The sequence below is a fragment of the Drosophila serrata genome, unplaced genomic scaffold (assembly GCF_035046125.1).
Source record: "Drosophila serrata isolate PLE 108 unplaced genomic scaffold, ASM3504612v1 contig_324, whole genome shotgun sequence".
Lineage (NCBI taxonomy): Eukaryota > Metazoa > Arthropoda > Insecta > Diptera > Drosophilidae > Drosophila > Drosophila serrata.
In genome coordinates, this window is record NW_028257222.1 from 174,279 (window position 1) to 193,104 (window position 18,826).

Genomic DNA, 18,826 nt, shown 5'->3' on the forward strand with positions numbered 1-18,826 from the left:
CGCGAACTAGCCGTCCCTCAGCTCGCTTAGCAGCGAGCGAAGCTCGGGAACTCGGGAGCGGGCGTTCGCGAACATCGAAGAGTGGGCGCGGGAGCGCTTAGACTAGCCCGATGAGCAGTGCGCGAAGAGCCGACTTGCGGGAGTGCAAGAGCGGCCAAAGCTTTGGAGGCTCGGTGGACGGAGGCGGCGCCGCGGCCGCCGCGAAGGGCCTTCTGACGTGAACATTCTCCCCCCTTTGCAACAACTCGGGTTGCAACATATTCGTCCTGCAACATATTCGTCCTGCAACATATTCGTCCTGTGGCTGAGGAGGGCGGGGGAGAGGCCCAGGATCGTAGAGTAGACGTCGACGTCGGTAGCGGATGAAGTTCGGTGGCAACCTCGGAATCGGTTGGATTGGACCTCTGATCAGAGCGTTCGCGTGGTGCGAAGCGGTGGCATCTTCTCGAAGCGGACTGGAAAAAAAATGTATCATTTAGAAGAGCGGTCAGTAAATAAAGCGAATTGGGAGCACGGAGTCATCCGATGCTGCGATCGGGGTGCGGGAACTGGACTTCCCGGCATATGCAGGAGCGTGTGGTGATGCTGATTGCACGTCTTGCATCGGTCACCACTGCGACACTTGCCTTGGGAATGTTCGTGGGCCAAACAGTTGGAACAGTAGCGGTTGGTGGACACCGCGCTGAGTCTCTTCTCAGCACTAAGCCTGAGGAACTTGTGGCATTTTCGAAGCGGATGGATTCCGCTGCAGACTCGGCATGGGTAGGATAAAATACTTCGGGAACGTCGGCTCTTAATATCGTAGGGTACCCAGTAATTGAAGGCGTTGGGAGTAGTGATTCGCGTGGAGAACGCGGATATCCTTTGGACCGGTGCGGTTACTGGGCTGGAAGGTTCAGAAGCAATTTGAACACTGGAGGAACAGCTTCTGGGATGCAGCAGGGTGTGATGCCGTCTGCGGCATGTAAGGCAGGAGTGGGCACTGGGGCAATCCCGCCACTGATGGCCTCGTGCCAAACAATTCAAGCAGAGTTGCTTTCTTCGTATGATATTTGACCTCTCGACTACGGTCATTTTAAGGAAACGGCGACATCTTCGCAGGGAGTGGTTTTCCCTGGAACATAGGTCACACCTTCTGAGTCTGGGTGTTGGAGTCACTCTGAAGTCGGAAGAATGGAGCCGGGGCTCAGGGACCCTCGGAGTCGACAATTTTGGCGGAAAATGCCTTGAGTTGGTAGGCGTAACGTCGTCGAAACGCGTCTAGCTCGTTCCAAGTTGGAATTTTGTCCTTATTGTGGATAGATTGCTCCCACTTGGAGAGCGTGAGCTTTGGGAGCTTCGAGGAAACCATGTACACTAGGAGGCAGTCCCAGGCTTCGACTTGAATGGCGGTCATCTCTAATGCCGCTAGACAACTCTGGATAGTGCTTTGCAGCTCCCTTAGCGCGCTGCCGGACTCTTGGGGGATAGCCTGGATGTTGAAAAGGATTTTCAACTGGCTGTTGACCAACAACCGCCGGTTCTCGAAGCGGTCGGTGAGGCTTTGCCAAGCTGCGACGAACCCCTGATTGGTGAGCGGGGCTTTGGAAACAATGGCGTGCGCTTCGCCAGTTGTCTTGGATAGTAGGTGGAACAATTTCTCCACCAGGGTGAGACGCGAGTTGTGAATATAAACCGCCGTAAAAAGGTCTCTGAATGTGGGCCACCGAAGACAGTCACCAGCGAAAGTTTCGGTGTCCACCGGTGGCAGGCGACAACCAGCGGACTCCGGGACGGACGAGTTTGGGGAAATCGGCACGGACTGAGAAGCGCCCTTTTGCATTAATTCTTGGAGGTCGGCACTACATCTTTCGTAGACCGAGAAACAATGCTCATATCTGGACTGGAGCGTTAGCCCGATGGTGTTACTCTCACCGGATGCCGATATAAGTTCAGAACAAATAACGTAATCCCTTTCGACCTTTTCCCACAGTGCACGTGGAAGGAGAGGGCTGGGTGGTTTCTGGGGCGTCTAGAGGTTGGATCTTTGCCTCGAATTGACTCACACGGTCTGTCGTGGCAATAAACTTCCTCAACGCAATGTCGATGGCGGTTTGAGCCATTTTTGTGGTCGAGCAGTGGATTTTAAGTTAATCGGAGAGGGTCGCGGAGATGCGGACTGGGATCTTCCCAAACGGATTGACGGAATCGGCCGTAATTAAATTATTGGAATAATTTTAATTTGAAATTAAAAGTCTTGTGTATTTTAGAATATATAATATATTTCGGACGTGGAGGTTTGCTTATATTTTGCTCAGAAAATTGGGCACGAATTGTGGATGGATCCCGTAATAAATTAAATACGGATTTAGGAACGTATTGGTCGGAAGTAATTGTTGCCAAACTTATTTATCACGGATCCGAAATGGTCGAAATGAACGATTGGCTTTCGTTGAGAGAAAACTCAATGGGTCATGCCGTCGGCAAAGCAGTACATATGTGCGGAACTTAAAACACCTAAGCGGCAAGAACAACACGGCCTTTGCGGCGGCTAAGTTGAAAAGGTTAAATTAAAAATTAATTAACTTAAATTAATTAATCAAATTTAAATTCTGGATCTGGATGGATGTTGAACTATGAGCCGCAGATGTTTAATTATTTAAGCGCCTAGAAGGTAGAATTAAAAAACAAACATCCGTTTTTTGATCGCGGAAAAGAGCTTACTGGAATAAGCCGTCGGCAAAGCAGTGGTGAGTGGGGGACCCAAAGAACTACAGGGCAACAACAACACAGCCGTTGCGCCGGTTAAATTGAAGACAATTAAAACCAAAAAAAAACACTCTCGTTTGAGTTTGAGTTTGGCTGCTCAGCTCGAATAGTGCGAAGCTTGCCCAATATATGTATGTATGTAGATTGTGGAAATCAATGCTCAGCGCAGAATAGCGCGAAGCTTGCCCAATGTATGGATGTAGGTGTGTAAATTGGTATTTCCTTGATATAAAAGAAAATGGGATAAATAAAATTCGGATAATTTAAAACCCTTGGTTTACGAAATTTCTCCAAAGTTGTAGGTGGCGGATTTTGTCTCGTAGGCACTGTTCGGCTGTGGAATGTATAAGTGCAGGTGCTTGTAAACGCTCTAGGCACGAAGAGGAGACGAAAAAAAGACAAATAATCGCTTGATATGCCCTTATGCGGGTGTGTGTATATATGTATGTAATAGCTGGGGGATCGATGCTCAGCGCAGAATAGCGCGAAGCTTGCCCAATATATATTTATATATGTAAATAATTGTGGAGATCGATGCTCAGCGCAGAATAGCGCGAAGCTTGCCCAATATATACATATGTATGTCGCCCAATATAAGTTGGTATGTAAATATGTAGGGTGTGTATTGGCACAGTGGAGCGTCGAGAAGTGGACTGTATTGAATTGTGCGAACAGAAAAAATGTGTATGGATACAGCACAAAAAATTAGCGAAAAAATATCGTGACAGCGGCAGACTGTTCGGCGATCAGGGTGAATTCCCGCAACAAGCGTACACCGGCTGGCCGATATTAATTATGACTTTCTTTTTGTAACACAATTTCACTGTTCACGGAGAATTTTTTGAACGGAAATATTAGCACAAGTTTAGAATGCGTGTGTGTGTATGTGGCTGCACATAGGCCTCGACCGTTGGCAAGTGGATGAACAACGGGGAATCGAAGAGACGGCGAGGAGGATGGCGGCGCACACAAAACGGACACGGGTGGAAAATTTCGAAGTTCTGAGGCGAATAGATAGTGGGATTTCTCACTGCCGTGGTGTCAGGAAAACTCGGACGGGGAGTTGACACGAACAAAACAATAAATTTTGCAGCGGTGCGACCGAAATTAAATGTTCGGCCCACTGTCTAAGACCGGCAGCGAGAACAAGACGGAATCAAGCATATACTTATCTTTAGCGAAAAAGTCACCGGGAACTGCTGGTGAAAGGACGGAAGGATATCCGTATCCGGCTCGAAGGACCAATGTTTGTAGGGGGCGATCCTGCCGCTAAAGATCCTGGAAAATGTAGCCCAAGTGAAAATTCCCACGTCGCAAGCGAAGGTGAAGAGTAAGGCGGGGGCGTCGTGGGCAATTCAAAAATCATCAGCTTTATTGCGCTGCATACATGGTACTAAATAGCTTAAATGTAAGGGCTGCGCTCCCGACCGATAAGCTACGCTTAACAGTGCGAGAGCGGGCCCGAGAAGTGGAGCGCGAACTAGCCGTCCCTCAGCTCGCTTAGCAGCGAGCGAAGCTCGGGAACTCGGGAGCGGGCGTTCGCGAACATCGAAGAGTGGGCGCGGGAGCGCTTAGACTAGCCCGATGAGCAGTGCGCGAAGAGCCGACTTGCGGGAGTGCAAGAGCGGCCAAAGCTTTGGAGGCTCGGTGGACAGAGGCGGCGCCGCGGCCGCCGCGAAGGGCCTTCTGACGTGAACATTCTCCCCCCCTTGCAACAACTCGGGTTGCAACATATTCGTCCTGTATAAGCACTGCCGCGTTCTGCAGGGTGTCCTGGCTAGCGACGGAAATTGCCTATGCGCACCGGAGTGGAGCGGTGGACAAAGGCCGTGGAGTGGCTGAGGAGGGCGGGGGAGAGGCCCAGGATCGTAGAGGAGACGTCGACGTCGGTAGCGGATGAAGTTCGGTGACAATCTCGGAATCGATTGGACTGGACCTCTGATCTTTTCGAAGCGGACTGGAAAAAAAATGTATCAATTAGAAGAGCGGTCAGTAAATAAAGCGAATTGGGAGCACGGAGTCATCCGATGCTGCGATCGGGGTGCGGGAACTGGACTTCCGGGCATATGCAGGAGCGTGTGGTGATGCTGATTGCACGTCTTGCATCGGTCACCACTGCGGCACTTGCCTTGGGAATGTTCGTGGGCCAAACAGTTGGAACAGTAGCGGTTGGTGGACACCGCGCTGAGTCTCTTCTCAGCACTAAGCCTGAGGAACTTGTGGCATTTTCGAAGCGGATGGATTCCGCTGCAGACTCGGCATGGGTAGGATAAAATACTTCGGGAACGTCGGCTCTTAATATCGTAGGGTACCCAGTAATTGAAGGCGTTGGGAGTAGTGATTCGCGTGGAGAACGCGGATATCCTTTGGACCGGTGCGGTTACTGGGCTGGAAGGTTCAGAAGCAATTTGAACACTGGAGGAACAGCTTCTGGGATGCAGCAGGGTGTGATGCCGTCTGCGGCATGTAAGGCAGGAGTGGGCACTGGGGCAATCCCGCCACTGATGGCCTCGTGCCAAACAATTCAAGCAGAGTTGCTTTCTTCGTATGATATTTGACCTCTCGACTACGGTCATTTTAAGGAAACGGGGACATCTTCGCAGGGAGTGGTTTTCCCTGGAACATAGGTCACACCTTCTGGGTCTGGGTGTTGGAGTCACTCTGAAGTTGGAAGAATGGAGCCGGGGCTCAGGGACCCTCGGAGTCGACAATTTTGGCGGAAAATGCATTGAGTTGGTAGGCGTAACGTCGTCGATGGCCTCCAGCGTACGATGGCGTTCGGTCAGAAACGCGTCTAGCTCGTTCCAAGTTGGAATTTTGTCCTTATTGTGGAGAGATTGCTCCCACTTGGAGAGCGTGAGCTTTGGGAGCTTCGAGGAAACCATGTACACTAGGAGGCAGTCCCAGGCTTCGACTTGAATGGCGGTCATCTCTAATGCCGCTAGACAACTCTGGATAGTGCTTTGCAGCTCCCTTAGCGCGCTGCCGGCCTCTTGGGGGATAGCCTGGATGTTGAAAAGGATTTTCAACTGGCTGTTGACCAACAACCGCCGGTTCTCGAAGCGGTTGGTGAGGCTTTGCCAAGCTGCGACGAACCCCTGATTGGTGAGCGGGGCTTTGGAAACAATGGCGTGCGCTTCGCCAGTTGTCTTGGATAGTAGGTGGAACAATTTCTCCACCAGGGTGAGACGCGAGTTGTGAATATAAACCGCCGTAAAAAGGTCTCTGAAAGTGGGCCACCGAAGACAGTCACCAGCGAAAGTTTCGGTGTCCACCGGTGGCAGGCGACAACCAGCGGACTCCGGGACGGACGAGTTTGGGGAAATCGGCACGGACTGAGAAGCGCCCTTTTGCATTAATTCTTGGAGGTCGGCACTACATCTTTCGTAGACCGAGAAACAATGCTCATATCTGGACTGGAGCGTTAGCCCGATGGTGTTACTCTCACCGGATGCCGATATAAGTTCAGAACAAATAACGTAATCCCTTTCGACCTTTTCCCACAGTGCTCGAATCTGATCGCGACGCACTTTACACGTGGAAGGAGAGGGCTGGGTGGTTTGTGGGGCGTCTAGAGATTGGATCTTTGCCTCGAATTGACTCACACGGTCTGTCGTGGCAATAAACTTCCTCAACGCAATGTCGATGGCGGTTTGAGCCATTTTTGTGGTCGAGCAGTGGATTTTAAGTTAATCGGAGAGGGTCGCGGAGATGCGGACTGGGATCTTCCCAAACGGATTGACGGAATCGGCCGTAATTAAATTATTGGAATAATTTTAATTTGAAATTAAAAGTCTTGTGTATTTTTGAATATATAATATATTTCGGACGTGGAGGTTTGCTTATATTTTGCTCAGAAAATTGGGCACGAATTGTGGATGGATCCCGTAATAAATTAAATACGGATTTAGGAACGTATTGGTCGGAAGTAATTGTTGCCAAACTTATTTATCACGGATCCGAAATGGTCGAAATGAACGATTGGCTTTCGTTGAGAGAAAACTCAATGGGTCATGCCGTCGGCAAAGCAGTACATATGTGCGGAACTTAAAACAACTAAGCGGCAAGAACAACACGGCCGTTGCGGCGGCTAAGTTGAAAAGGTTAAATTAAAAATTAATTAACTTAAATTAATTAATCAAATTTAAATTCTGGATCTGGATGGATGTTGAACTATGAGCCGCAGATGTTTAATTATTTAAGCGCCTGGAAGGTAGAATTAAAAAACAAACATCCGTTTTTTGATCGCGGAAAAGAGCTTACTGGGATAAGCCATCGGCAAAGCAGTGGTGAGTGGGGGACCCAAAGAACTACAGGGCAACAACAACACAGCCGTTGCGCCGGTTAAATTGAAGACAATTAAAACCAAAAACAAAACACTCCCGTTTGAGTTTGAGTTTGGCTGCTCAGCTCAGAATAGTGCGAAGCTTGCCCAATATATGTACATATGTATGTAGATTGTGGAAATCGATGCTCAGCGCAGAATAGCGCGAAGCTTGCCCAATGTATGGATGTAGGTGTGTAAATTGGTATTTCCTTGATATAAAAGAAAATGGGATAAATAATATTCGGATAATTTAAAATCCTTGGTTTACGAAATTTCTCCAAAGTTGTAGGTGGCGGATTTTGTCTCGTAGGCACTGTTCGGCTGTGGAATGTATAAGTGCAGGTGCTTGTAAACGCTCTAGGCACGAAGAGGACAAATAATCGCTTGATATGCCCTTATGCGGGTGTGTGTATATATGTATGTAATAGCTGGGGGATCGATGCTCAGCGCAGAATAGCGCGAAGCTTGCCCAATATATACATATGTATGTCGCCCAATATAAGTTGGTATGTAAATATGTAGGGTGGGTATTGGCACAGCGGAGCGTCGAGAAGTGGACTGTATTGAATTGTGCGAACAGAAAAAATGTGTATGGATACAGCACAAAAAATTAGCGAAAAAATATCGTGACAGCGGCAGACTGTTCGGCGATCAGGGTGAATTCCCGCAACAAGCGTACACCGGCTGGCCGATATTAATTATGACTTTCTTTTTGTAACACAATTTCACTGTTCACGGAGAATTTTTTGAACGGAAATATTAGCACAAGTTTAGAATGCGTGTGTGTGTATGTGGCTGCACATAGGCCTCGACCGTTGGCAAGTGGATGAACAACGGGGAATCGAAGAGACGGCGAGGAGGATGGCGGCGCACACAAAACGGACACGGGTGGAAAATTTCGAAGTTCGGAGGCGAATAGATAGTGGGATTTCTCACTGCCGTGTTGTCAGGAAAACTCGGACGGAGAGTTGACACGAACAAAACAATAAATTTTGCAGCGGTGCGACCGAAATTAAATGTTCGGCCCACTGTCTAAGACCGGCAGCGAGAACAAGACGGAATCAAGCATATACTTATCTTTAGCGAAAAAGTCACCGGGAACTGCTGGTGAAAGGACGGAAGGATATCCGTATCCGGCTCGAAGGACCAATGTTTGTAGGGGGGCGATCCTGCCGCTAAAGATCCTGGAAAATGTAGCCCAAGTGAAAATTCCCACGTCGCAAGCGAAGGTGAAGAGTAAGGCGGGGGCGTCGTGGGCAATTCAAAAATCATCAGCTTTATTGCGCTGCATACATGGTACTAAATAGCTTAAATGTAAGGGCTGCGCTCCCGACCGATAAGCTACGCTTAACAGTGCGAGAGCAGGCCCGAGAAGTGGAGCGCGAACTAGCCGTCCCTCAGCTCGCTTAGCAGCGAGCGAAGCTCGGGAACTCGGGAGCGGGCGTTCGCGAACATCGAAGAGTGGGCGCGGGAGCGCTTAGACTAGCCCGATGAGCAGTGCGCGAAGAGCCGACTTGCGGGAGTGCAAGAGCGGCCAAAGCTTTGGAGGCTCGGTGGACAGAGACGTGAACATTCTCCCCCCCTTGCAACAACTCGGGTTGCAACATATTCGTCCTGTATAAGCACAGCCGCGTTCTGCAGGGTGTCCTGGCTAGCGACAGAAATTGCCTATGCGCACCGGAGTGGAGCGGTGGACAAAGGCCGTGGAGTGGCTGAGGAGGGCGGGGGAGAGGCCCAGGATCGTAGAGGAGACGTCGACGTCGGTAGCGGATGAAGTTCGGTGGCAACCTCGGAATCGGTTGGATTGGACCTCTGATCAGAGCGTTCGCGTGGTGCGAAGCGGTGGCATCTTCTCGAAGCGGACTGGAAAAAAAATGTATCATTTAGAAGAGCGGTCAGTAAATAAAGCGAATTGGGAGCACGGAGTCATCCGATGCTGCGATCTGGGTGCGGGAACTGGACTTCCCGGCATTTGCAGGAGCGTGTGGTGATGCTGATTGCACGTCTTGCATCGGTCACCACTGCGGCACTTGCCTTGGGAATGTTCGTGGGCCAAACAGTTGGAACAGTAGCGGTTGGTGGACACCGCGCTGAGTCTCTTCTCAGCACTAAGCCTGAGGAACTTGTGGAATTTTCGAAGCGGATGGATTCCGCTGCAGACTCGGCATGGGTAGGATAAAATACTTCGGGAACGTCGGCTCTTAATATCGTAGGGTACCCAGTAATTGAAGGCGTTGGGAGTAGTGATTCGCGTGGAGAACGCGGATATCCTTTGGACCGGTGCATATGTGCGGAACTTAAAACAACTAAGCGGCAAGAACAACACGGCCGTTGCGGCGGCTAAGTTGAAAAGGTTAAATTAAAAATTAATTAACTTAAATTAATTAATCAAATTTAAATTCTGGATCTGGATGGATGTTGAACTATGAGCCGCAGATGTTTAATTATTTAAGCGCCGGGAAGGTAGAATTAAAAAACAAACATCCGTTTTTCGATCGCGGAAAAGAGCTTACTGGGATAAGCCGTCGGCAAAGTAGTGGTGAGTGGGGGACCCAAAGAACTACAGGGCAACAACAACACAGCCGTTGCGCCGGTTAAATTGAAGACAATTAAAACCAAAAAAAAAACACTCTCGTTTGAGTTTGAGTTTGGCTGCTCAGCTCAGAATAGTGCGAAGCTTGCCCAATATATGTATGTATGTAGATTGTGGAAATCGATGCTCAGCGCAGAATAGCGCGAAGCTTGCCCAATGTATGGATGTAGGTGTGTAAATTGGTATTTCCTTGATATAAAAGAAAATGGGATAAATAATATTCGGATAATTTAAAATCCTTGGCTTACGAAATTTCTCCAAAGTTGTAGGTGGCGGATTTTGTCTCGTAGGCACTGTTCGGCTGTGGAATGTATAAGTGCAGGTGCTTGTAAACGCTCTAGGCACGAAGAGGACAAATAATCGCTTGATATGCCCTTATGCGGGTGTGTGTATATATGTATGTAATAGCTGGGGGATCGATGCTCAGCGCAGAATAGCGCGAAGCTTGCCCAATATATACATATGTATGTAGATTGTGGAAATCGATGCTCAGCGCAGAATAGCGCGAAGCTTGCCCAATGTATGGATGTAGGTGTGTAAATTGGTATTTCCTTGATATAAAAGAAAATGGGATAAATAATATTCGGATAATTTAAAATCCTTGGTTTACGAAATTTCTCCAAAGTTGTAGGTGGCGGATTTTGTCTCGTAGGCACTGTTCGGCTGTGGAATGTATAAGTGCAGGTGCTTGTAAACGCTCTAGGCACGAAGAGGACAAATAATCGCATGATATGCCCTTATGCGGGTGTGTGTATATATGTATGTAATAGCTGGGGGATCGATGCTCAGGACACGGGTGGAAAATTTCGAAGTTCGGAGGCGAATAGATAGTGGGATTTCTCACTGCCGTGGTGTCAGGAAAACTCGGACGGAGAGTTGACACGAACAAAACAATAAATTTTGCAGCGGTGCGACCGAAATTAAATGTTCGGCCCACTGTCTAAGACCGGCAGCGAGAACAAGACGGAATCAAGCATATACTTATCTTTAGCGAAAAAGTCACCGGGAACTGCTGGTGAAAGGACGGAAGGATATCCGTATCCGGCTCGAAGGACCAATGTTTGTAGGGGGCGATCCTGCCGCTAAAGATCCTGGAAAATGTAGCCCAAGTGAAAATTCCCACGTCGCAAGAGAAGGTGAAGAGTAAGGCGGGGGCGTCGTGGGCAATTCAAAAATCGTCAGCTTTATTGCGACTTAGACTAGCCCGATGAGCAGTGCGCGAAGAGCCGACTTGCGGGAGTGCAAGAGCGGCCAAAGCTTTGGAGGCTCGGTGGACAGAGGCGGCGCCGCGGCCGCCGCGAAGGGCCTTCTGACGTGAACATTGATGAAACATCGATGAATTGTTGATCAAACATTGATGAATTGATGATGAATTGTTGATGAATCATCGATTAATTGTTAATGAATTTTTATTGATGACAGCCTAGGACATGCCCATGTAAAATAAATCAACAGTTTGTATGGCCTGTCATCGATGAAAAATCAACAGCACCTCCTTGACTGTTGATGAAACGTTGATGAATTACTGATGACACGCATGCGCAAAAGACTTTTTGAATCGTTCATCAAGAGCAAACTGTCTGAGACTGAGCCATTCAATCGGTTGCTCTCAGATATTTTTTCTGGAAATGTGAAAGAAAATCTTATTTTGCGACTGCACGAATTGGTCAACAGTTATTTGCGAGCTAGTGTTTGCTTTGGCAAAATGCTTCGGGTGGTCTGACACACGAGCGAAGATCGTCCAGTCCGACTTTGCGGTGAGCGGTTCAGGATAGAAAACTATGTCGAGCAGGGATAGCCTTTTACAGAAACAAACATTTATTAAAGAAAATTCATTGAATTAACAATTAAAAAGTAAAGTAAGAAGAAGTTTGATTTAAACTCGCGATAGGCTGTTTAGAAGGCGGGTGCTCTAATCCCAGAGAGTCTCGATCGACTCGCGACGGCAAAGTCAAATATCAAGCGAACAAAAAAATAAATGTCCTGAAGGGGTTGCAAGTTTTTGTCCCTCTGACACGCAATATGCGAAGTGTAAGCGGCCGGACTGTTAAACATTAGGGGTTACTTAAAGTTAGAGGGCCAAAAAAGTGAATTTTTCAGAGTGTTTTCTAAAGAAACTTTTTAACTTATATATTATGCCGGATCTGGATCATCCGAAATTAAAAAACCAGGCAGATTTCGTAAGAGTAAAGTCAAATCTAGTAATTAATCGAAGGAATAAGAAAAATAAATTTTTTGACAAAAAGGCAGTTTGATAAAAAAATAAAATATTTATTGGAACGAAAAAATCTTTGATTAATTACTAAAAAATATATTTAAAAAGGTTGTTTTAAAAGTTGTGTTTGTAGGGGGGCGATCCTGCCGCTGAAGATCCTGTCTTGTCAAATGTAGCCCAATGGAAATTCCCACGTCGCAAACGAAGGTGAAAAGTAAAAGACGGGGGCGTCGTGGGCAAATCAAATGGTCAGCTTTATTGCGCTGCATACATAAGACTAAATATCTTAAATGTAAGGGCTGCGCTCCCAACCGATAAGCTACGCTTAACAGTGCGAGAGCGGGCCCGAGAAGTGGAGCGCGAACTAGCCGTCCCTCAGCTCGCTTAGCAGCGAGCGAAGCTCGGGAACTCGGGAGCGGGCGTTCGCGAACATCGAAGAGTGGGCGCGGGGGCGCTTAGACTAGCCCGATAAGCCGTGCGCGAAGAGCCGACTTGCGGGAGTGCAAGAGCGGCCACAGCTTTGGAGGCTCGGTGGACAGAGGCGGCGCCGCGGCCGCCGCGAAGGGCCTTCTGACGTGAACATTCTCCCCCCCCTCGCAATCACTCGGGTTGCAACATATTCGTCCTGTATAAGCGCTGCCGCCTTCTGCAGGGTGTCCTGGCCAGCGGCGGAAATTGCCTATGCGCACCGGAGTGCATTTGAGGAGCGGTGGACGAAAGCCGTGGAGTGGCTGAGGAGTGTCGGGGGGAGGCGCAGGATGGTAGAGGTGCCGTCGACGTCGGTAGCGGATGAAGTTCGGTGGCAACCTCGGAATCGGTTGTATTGGACCTCTGATCAGAGCGTTCGCGTGGTGCGAAGCGGTGGCATCTTCTCGAAGCGGACTGGAAAAAGTATATCATTTAAAAGATGGGTCAGTAAATAACGCGAATTGGGAGTACGAAGTCATCCGATGCTGCGATCGGGGTGCGGGAACTGGACTTCCAGGCATATGCAGGAGCGTGTGGTGAAGCTGATTGCACGTCTTGCATCGGTCACCACTGCGGCACTTGCCCTGGGAATGTTCGTGGGCCAAACAGTTCGAACAGTAGCGGTTGGTGGACACCGCGCTGAGCCTCTTCTCAGCACTAAGCCTAAGGAACTTGTGGCATTTTCGAAGCGGATGGACTCCGCTGCAGACTCGGCATGGGTAGGATAAAATACCTCGGGAACGTCTGCTCTTGATGTCGTAGGGTACCCAGTAATTTAAGGCGTTGGAAGAAGTGATTCGCGTGGAGAACGCGGATATCCTTTGGATCGGTGCGGTTACTGGGCTGGAAGGTTCAGGAGCAATCTGAACACTGGAGGAAAAGTTTCTGGGATGCAGCAGGGTGTGATGCCGTCTGCGGCATGTGAGGCAGGAGTGGGCACTGGGGCAATCCCGCTGCTGATGGCCTCGTGCCAAACAATTCAAGCAGAGTTGCTTTCTTCGGATGATATTTGACCTCTCGACTAAGGTCATTTTAAGGAAACGGGGACATCTTCGCAGGGGGTGGTTTTCCCTGGAACATAGGTCACACCTTCTGGGTCTGGGTGTTGGAGTCACTCTGAAGTCGGAAGAATGAAGCCGGGACGCTGGGGCCCTCGGAGTCGCCAACTTTGGCGGAAAATGCTGTGAGCTGGTAGGCGTAACGTCGTCGATGGCCTCCAGCGTACGATGGCGTTCGGTCAGAAACGCGTCTAGCTCCTTCCAAGTCGGAATTCTGTCTTTGTTGTGGATGGATTGTTCCCACAGAGAAAGGGTTACTTCGGGAAGCTTTGAGGAAACCATATACACCAAAAGACTATCCCAAGCCTCAACTTGAATGGCGGACATCTCTAGGGCGGTCAGGCAGCTTTGGATGGTGCCTTGCAGGTCTTTTAGCGCGACTCCCGATTCTTGAGGGACAGCCTGGATGTTGAAGAGGATTTTCAACTGGCTGTTGACCAACAACCGCCGGTTCTCGAAGCGGTCGGTGAGGCTTTGCCAAGCTGCGACGAACCCCTCATTGGTGAGCGGGGCTTTGGAAACAATGGCGTGCGCTTCGCCAGTTGTCTTGGATAGGAGGTGGAACAATTTCTCCACCGGGGTGAGACGCGAGTTGTGAATATAAACCGCCGTGAAAAGGTCTCTGAACGTGGGCCAAGGAAGATAGTCGCCCGCAAACACCTCGGTGTCTACCGGTGGTAAACGACAACCGGTGGAAGGGGGTGTGTGGCCACTGCTGGAAGCCAGAGTTGACTGGGCCGCGCCCCTTTCTATTATCTCCTGCAGCTGGGCCACACACCTGGAATAAACGGAGTAGCAGTAGCTATACTTAGCTTCTAACACCGTTGAAGTGTCCGCGCCGTCGTCAGACACGGAGAGCAGTTCGGAGCAGCTCTCGTAACTCTTCTCCACCTTTTCCCACAAAGCCCGGATTTGGTCGCGACGCACTTTACACGTGGACGGAGAGGGCTGGGTGGTTTCTGGGGCGTCTAGAGGTTGGATCTTTGCCGCGAATTGACTCACATGGTCTGTCGTGGCAATAAACTTCCTCAACGCAATGTCGATGGCGGTTTGAGCCATTTTTGTGGTCGAGCAGTGGATTTAAAGTTAATCGGGGAGGGTCGCGGAAATGCGGACTGGGATCTTCCCAAACGGATTGACGGAATCGGCCGTAATTAAAGTACAGGAATAATTTTTATTTGAAATTACAATTCTTTTGTATTTTGGAATATATATATATGTATATATATGAGTGGTAGTGCGGGCTAGTATTGAATAGTAGTGAATTTGCAAATTGAAATCCTTGTATTTTCTCTTAATATTCAATATATTTCGGACATGGAGGTTTGTTTACATTTTGCTTAGAAAATTGGTAACGAAATGTGGATGGATCCCGTAATAAATTAAATACGGATTTAGGAACGTATTGGTCGGAAATAATTAATTGTTGCCAAATTTATTGATCACGGATGAAATGGTCGAAATAAACCCTTGGCTTTTGTTTGAGATTGAGTTTGGCTGCTCAGCTCAGAATAGTGCGAAGCTTGCCCAATATATGTATGTATGTAGATTGTGGAAATCGATGCTCAGCGCAGAATAGCGCGAAGCTTGTATGTATGGAGGTATGTGTGTAAATTTGTATTTCTTTCATCTGAATGAAAATAGGATAAATAAAATTCGGATAATTCTAAATTTTTGGTTCACGAAATTTCCTTCAAATTGTAGGTGGCGGATTTTGTCTCGTCGGCACTGTTCGGCTGTGGAATGTATAAGTGCAGGTGCTTGTACACGCTCTAGGCACAAAGAGGAGACGAAAAAAAAGATTACAAATAATTACTTGCCCTTATGCGGGCTTGTGCATATATGTATGTATGTAATAGCTTGGATCGCTCAGCGCAGAATAGCGCGGCGCTTGCCCAATATACATGTATGTATATAAAAATTGATATAAATAAAAAATAGGATTTATAAAATTCGGATTATTTTAAATCCTTGGCTGACGAAATTTGTTTCTTGAAAAACTTTAGGGTTTGTATTGGCACAGTGAAGCATCGAGAAGTGGACTGTATTAAATTGTGCGAACAGAAAAAATGGGTATGGATACAGCATACAAAAAATATCGTGACAGCGGCAGACTGGTCGGCGATCAGGGTGAATTCCCGCAACAAGCGCACACCGGCTGGCCAATATTAATTATGCCTTTCTTTTTGAAACACACTTTCACTGTTCACGGAGAACTTTTTTTGTACGGAAATATTAGCACAAGTTTAGAATGCGTCTGTGTGTATGTGGCGGCACATAGGCCTCGACCGTTGGCAAGTGGATGAACAACGGGGAATCGAAGAGACGGCGAGGAGGATGGCGGCGCACACAAAACGGACACGGATGGAAAATTTCGAGGTTCGGAGGCGAATAGAAAGTGGGATTTCTCACTGCCGTGGTGTCAGGAAAACTCGGACGGGGAGTTGACACGAACAAAACAATAAATTTTGCAGCGGTGCGACCGAAATTATATGTTCGGCCCACTGTCTAAGACCGGCAGCGAGAACAAGACGGAATCAAGCATATACTTATCTCAGCGGAAAAATCACCGGGAACTGCTAGTGAAAGGACGGAAGGATATCCGTATCCGGCTCGAAGGACCAATGTTTGTAGGGGGGCGATCCTGCCGCTGAAGATCCTGTCTTGTCAAATGTAGCCCAATGGAAATTCCCACGTCGCAAACGAAGGTGAAAAGTAAAAGACGGGGGCGTCGTGGGCAAATCAAATGGTCAGCTTTATTGCGCTGCATACATAAGACTAAATAGCTTAAATGTAAGGGCTGCGCTCCCAACCGATAAGCTACGCTTAACAGTGCGAGAGCGGGCCCGAGAAGTGGAGCGCGAACTAGCCGTCCCTCAGCTCGCTTAGCAGCGAGCGAAGCTCAGGAACTCGGGAGCGGGCGTTCGCGAACATCGAAGAGTGGGCGCGGGGGCGCTTAGACTAGCCCGATAAGCCGTGCGCGAAGAGCCGACTTGCGGGAGTGCAAGAGCGGCCACAGCTTTGGAGGCTCGGTGGACAGAGGCGGCGCCGCGGCCGCCGCGAAGGGCCTTCTGACGTGAACAAGTTGAGACTAATCAGGCTATCCGTTTTCGAGAAACGTTGGTCGCCGACTTTGAAAACTCCCTTTTGAGAAAAATACGTTTAAAGTTTTACAAATAGCACTCTGGAATGCCATTTCAAATGTACTTATAATTAGGAAATATTCAACGGAACTAAATGAAACTTTCTGTGTATATTCTTACATTTATTTACATTAGGAAAATAAAATAAAAAAAGATTCGATTTTTTTTAATGTATGTATGTAACCCCTTAAGACGTAGGTTCAATCTCCAGTTGGTCGTATAATGTTTTACAACAGTTTGTGAGTATGGTTGAAAATGATTTACTATAACTAACAATGTAACAAATAAAAAAAAATCAGTTTGTAAAAACGACGAAGCTTCATATATATATAGACACATGTATATATATTTTTTTGAATCGAAATTTCTTCCATACCTTTCATGATGAATTTCATCGCCGAGCAGCGATGGAGGCACCATGAATTACCCCACTGAGCGCTCAGGGTGAATTTGATGACGAGTCGAGCAGCGACCTCGTCATTATGAATAACATTGGCCTCGCATGAATAAAAGCGGATGAGCACTTTACATAAACGGTGGGTCATAACCACCGAACGGGTTCGCATGAAGGTCAGAAGGAATTTGGCTGAAAAGTCAGACTGTCCGAAGTCGCGACACCAATAAGCTGTTGGACGACACCCCCAACACCACCCCGAAATAATGCCGCCTGTAGTAGAGGTAAACCTGAAGCGTAATCAGCAGCAGCAAATCTTGCAGTCCTTTTCCGAGAGAATGTCATCGACATCGGCCAAATACAAGAGCCATGGTCTAGGGATGGCAAAATCACTGGCATGGCTCTAAAAGAATACACAATTATATACACCAGCTCGAAAGGTAGGCCGAGGGCGGGTATAATTATCAAAACAACCTTAACACATTTCTATATCCCAATCTTAGCAAATCAGATCTAGCAGTGGGCAGGTTTGTATCAGCGGATGGGACAGCTATCCTCATAGACTCCGGCTACATGGCTCAAGACGAACCGGCACCTCCTGAGGCTTTCATTAGGGCGATGCAGTGGGTTGAAGAGAAAAAGACGACGCTTATCCTCGGGTGCGACGTCAATGGAAGGCAGACACTATGGGGAAGTAAGGAAACAAACGTGTGGGTTGAGTCTCTTTTCGATTTTATTATATGTCGTGAGTTCACTATTTGTAAGAATGGCGACACGCCCACCTTTATTTTTTCAAGTACGGAAGAATTTCAAGGCTGGGAAGAGGTCCTAGACATAATTCTCCAAATGGAACACAGCAATTATAAGGGAGAAAAATTGAGGGTCTCGACACAACACTCTTTTTCAGACCATAGCTACATATTCTTTGAAATCTCGATGCCGACACAGGGGACAGCACCAAAGCGTAATCCCCGCCACACTGATAGGGACAAATACGAGAAAATTTTTCAGTCTTAGGTGAGAAACGGAAGGACCAAGGTTCGGTCAGCTCAAGTCATTAGGTCGTCCATATAGAAATCATTCCTAATTATTTGGCTTATATTTCTATTTTTACATTTATCTGCAATATCTACCAGAACCCTGGTAGTCAAATGTGGTGCAGATGCATCCTTATTTATTTTTATACTAGGAAACTCGGCGAACTCCGTTTCGCCACCAGATGGCTTCGTTTTATGTAACATTTCGTCTGGTGATTAAAAAATGAAGATTTTTTTTGTTTTATATTTGAAATTTAATGGATACAGTTTAACTTTTTCAGTTGCGCAGCACAATCCAGCCCTTTTTTATTTTGAACTTAAACGCATTGCAATATCGGAATATAGTCGTCATTGACCCAACATCTAAATTTTCATCATCACTGTAGTTCTCAGTGGGATCTTATTGGAATGCCAATCGATTGTATGATGCCAATGATCTTTGTGTCCTCACGCGTTGTCTCAATAGGGCATTTTCTCTTATTAAATTTTGTCTTTCTTCGCTTAAGTTCTGTGAACACACTTGTTGATTATGATGTTCGTTCGCTCGTCGTCATTGTGGACTATAACCTCAAATGCACGATCCACATAATTAACACATTTCAACTTACCACCTTAAAGACAAATGCTTACACTTTATTTATTTTATAGTTTCCAATTAAAATGTTAGGAAACGAATACTTGATATATTGGTTTGTAGCAAACGTTATATATCAGCGATGGATATCCCGCTTTTCTGTCGAACGGGATAAAACGTATCCTATGTCCGTCTCCTGGCTCTAAGCTACCTCCCTACCAATTTTCACCCAAATCTGTTCTGCCGTTTTGTAGTTATAAGTGGTGTGA

At 47.5% G+C, this 18,826-nt stretch overlaps 1 protein-coding gene and 1 pseudogene across 1 annotated transcript; one reads left to right on the forward strand and one right to left on the reverse strand.

Moving 5' to 3' along the window:
* Nucleotides 1–11,263: 11,263 nt before the first annotated feature.
* LOC147642940 (uncharacterized) lies at nt 11,264–14,598 on the reverse strand. Its single transcript, XM_086837589.1, has 3 exons — nt 12,823–14,598; nt 12,573–12,765; nt 11,264–11,290 (listed from the first exon to the last, which is right to left on the reverse strand). Exons 1-3 carry the CDS (start codon nt 14,466–14,468, stop codon nt 11,264–11,266), a joined length of 1,866 nt encoding a protein of 621 aa, XP_086693715.1. The 5' UTR covers nt 14,469–14,598.
* A 2,745-nt stretch (nt 14,599–17,343) lies between these two features.
* Nucleotides 17,344–18,826, forward strand: part of LOC147642941 (uncharacterized) — an 82,829-nt pseudogene continuing 81,346 nt past the window's right edge.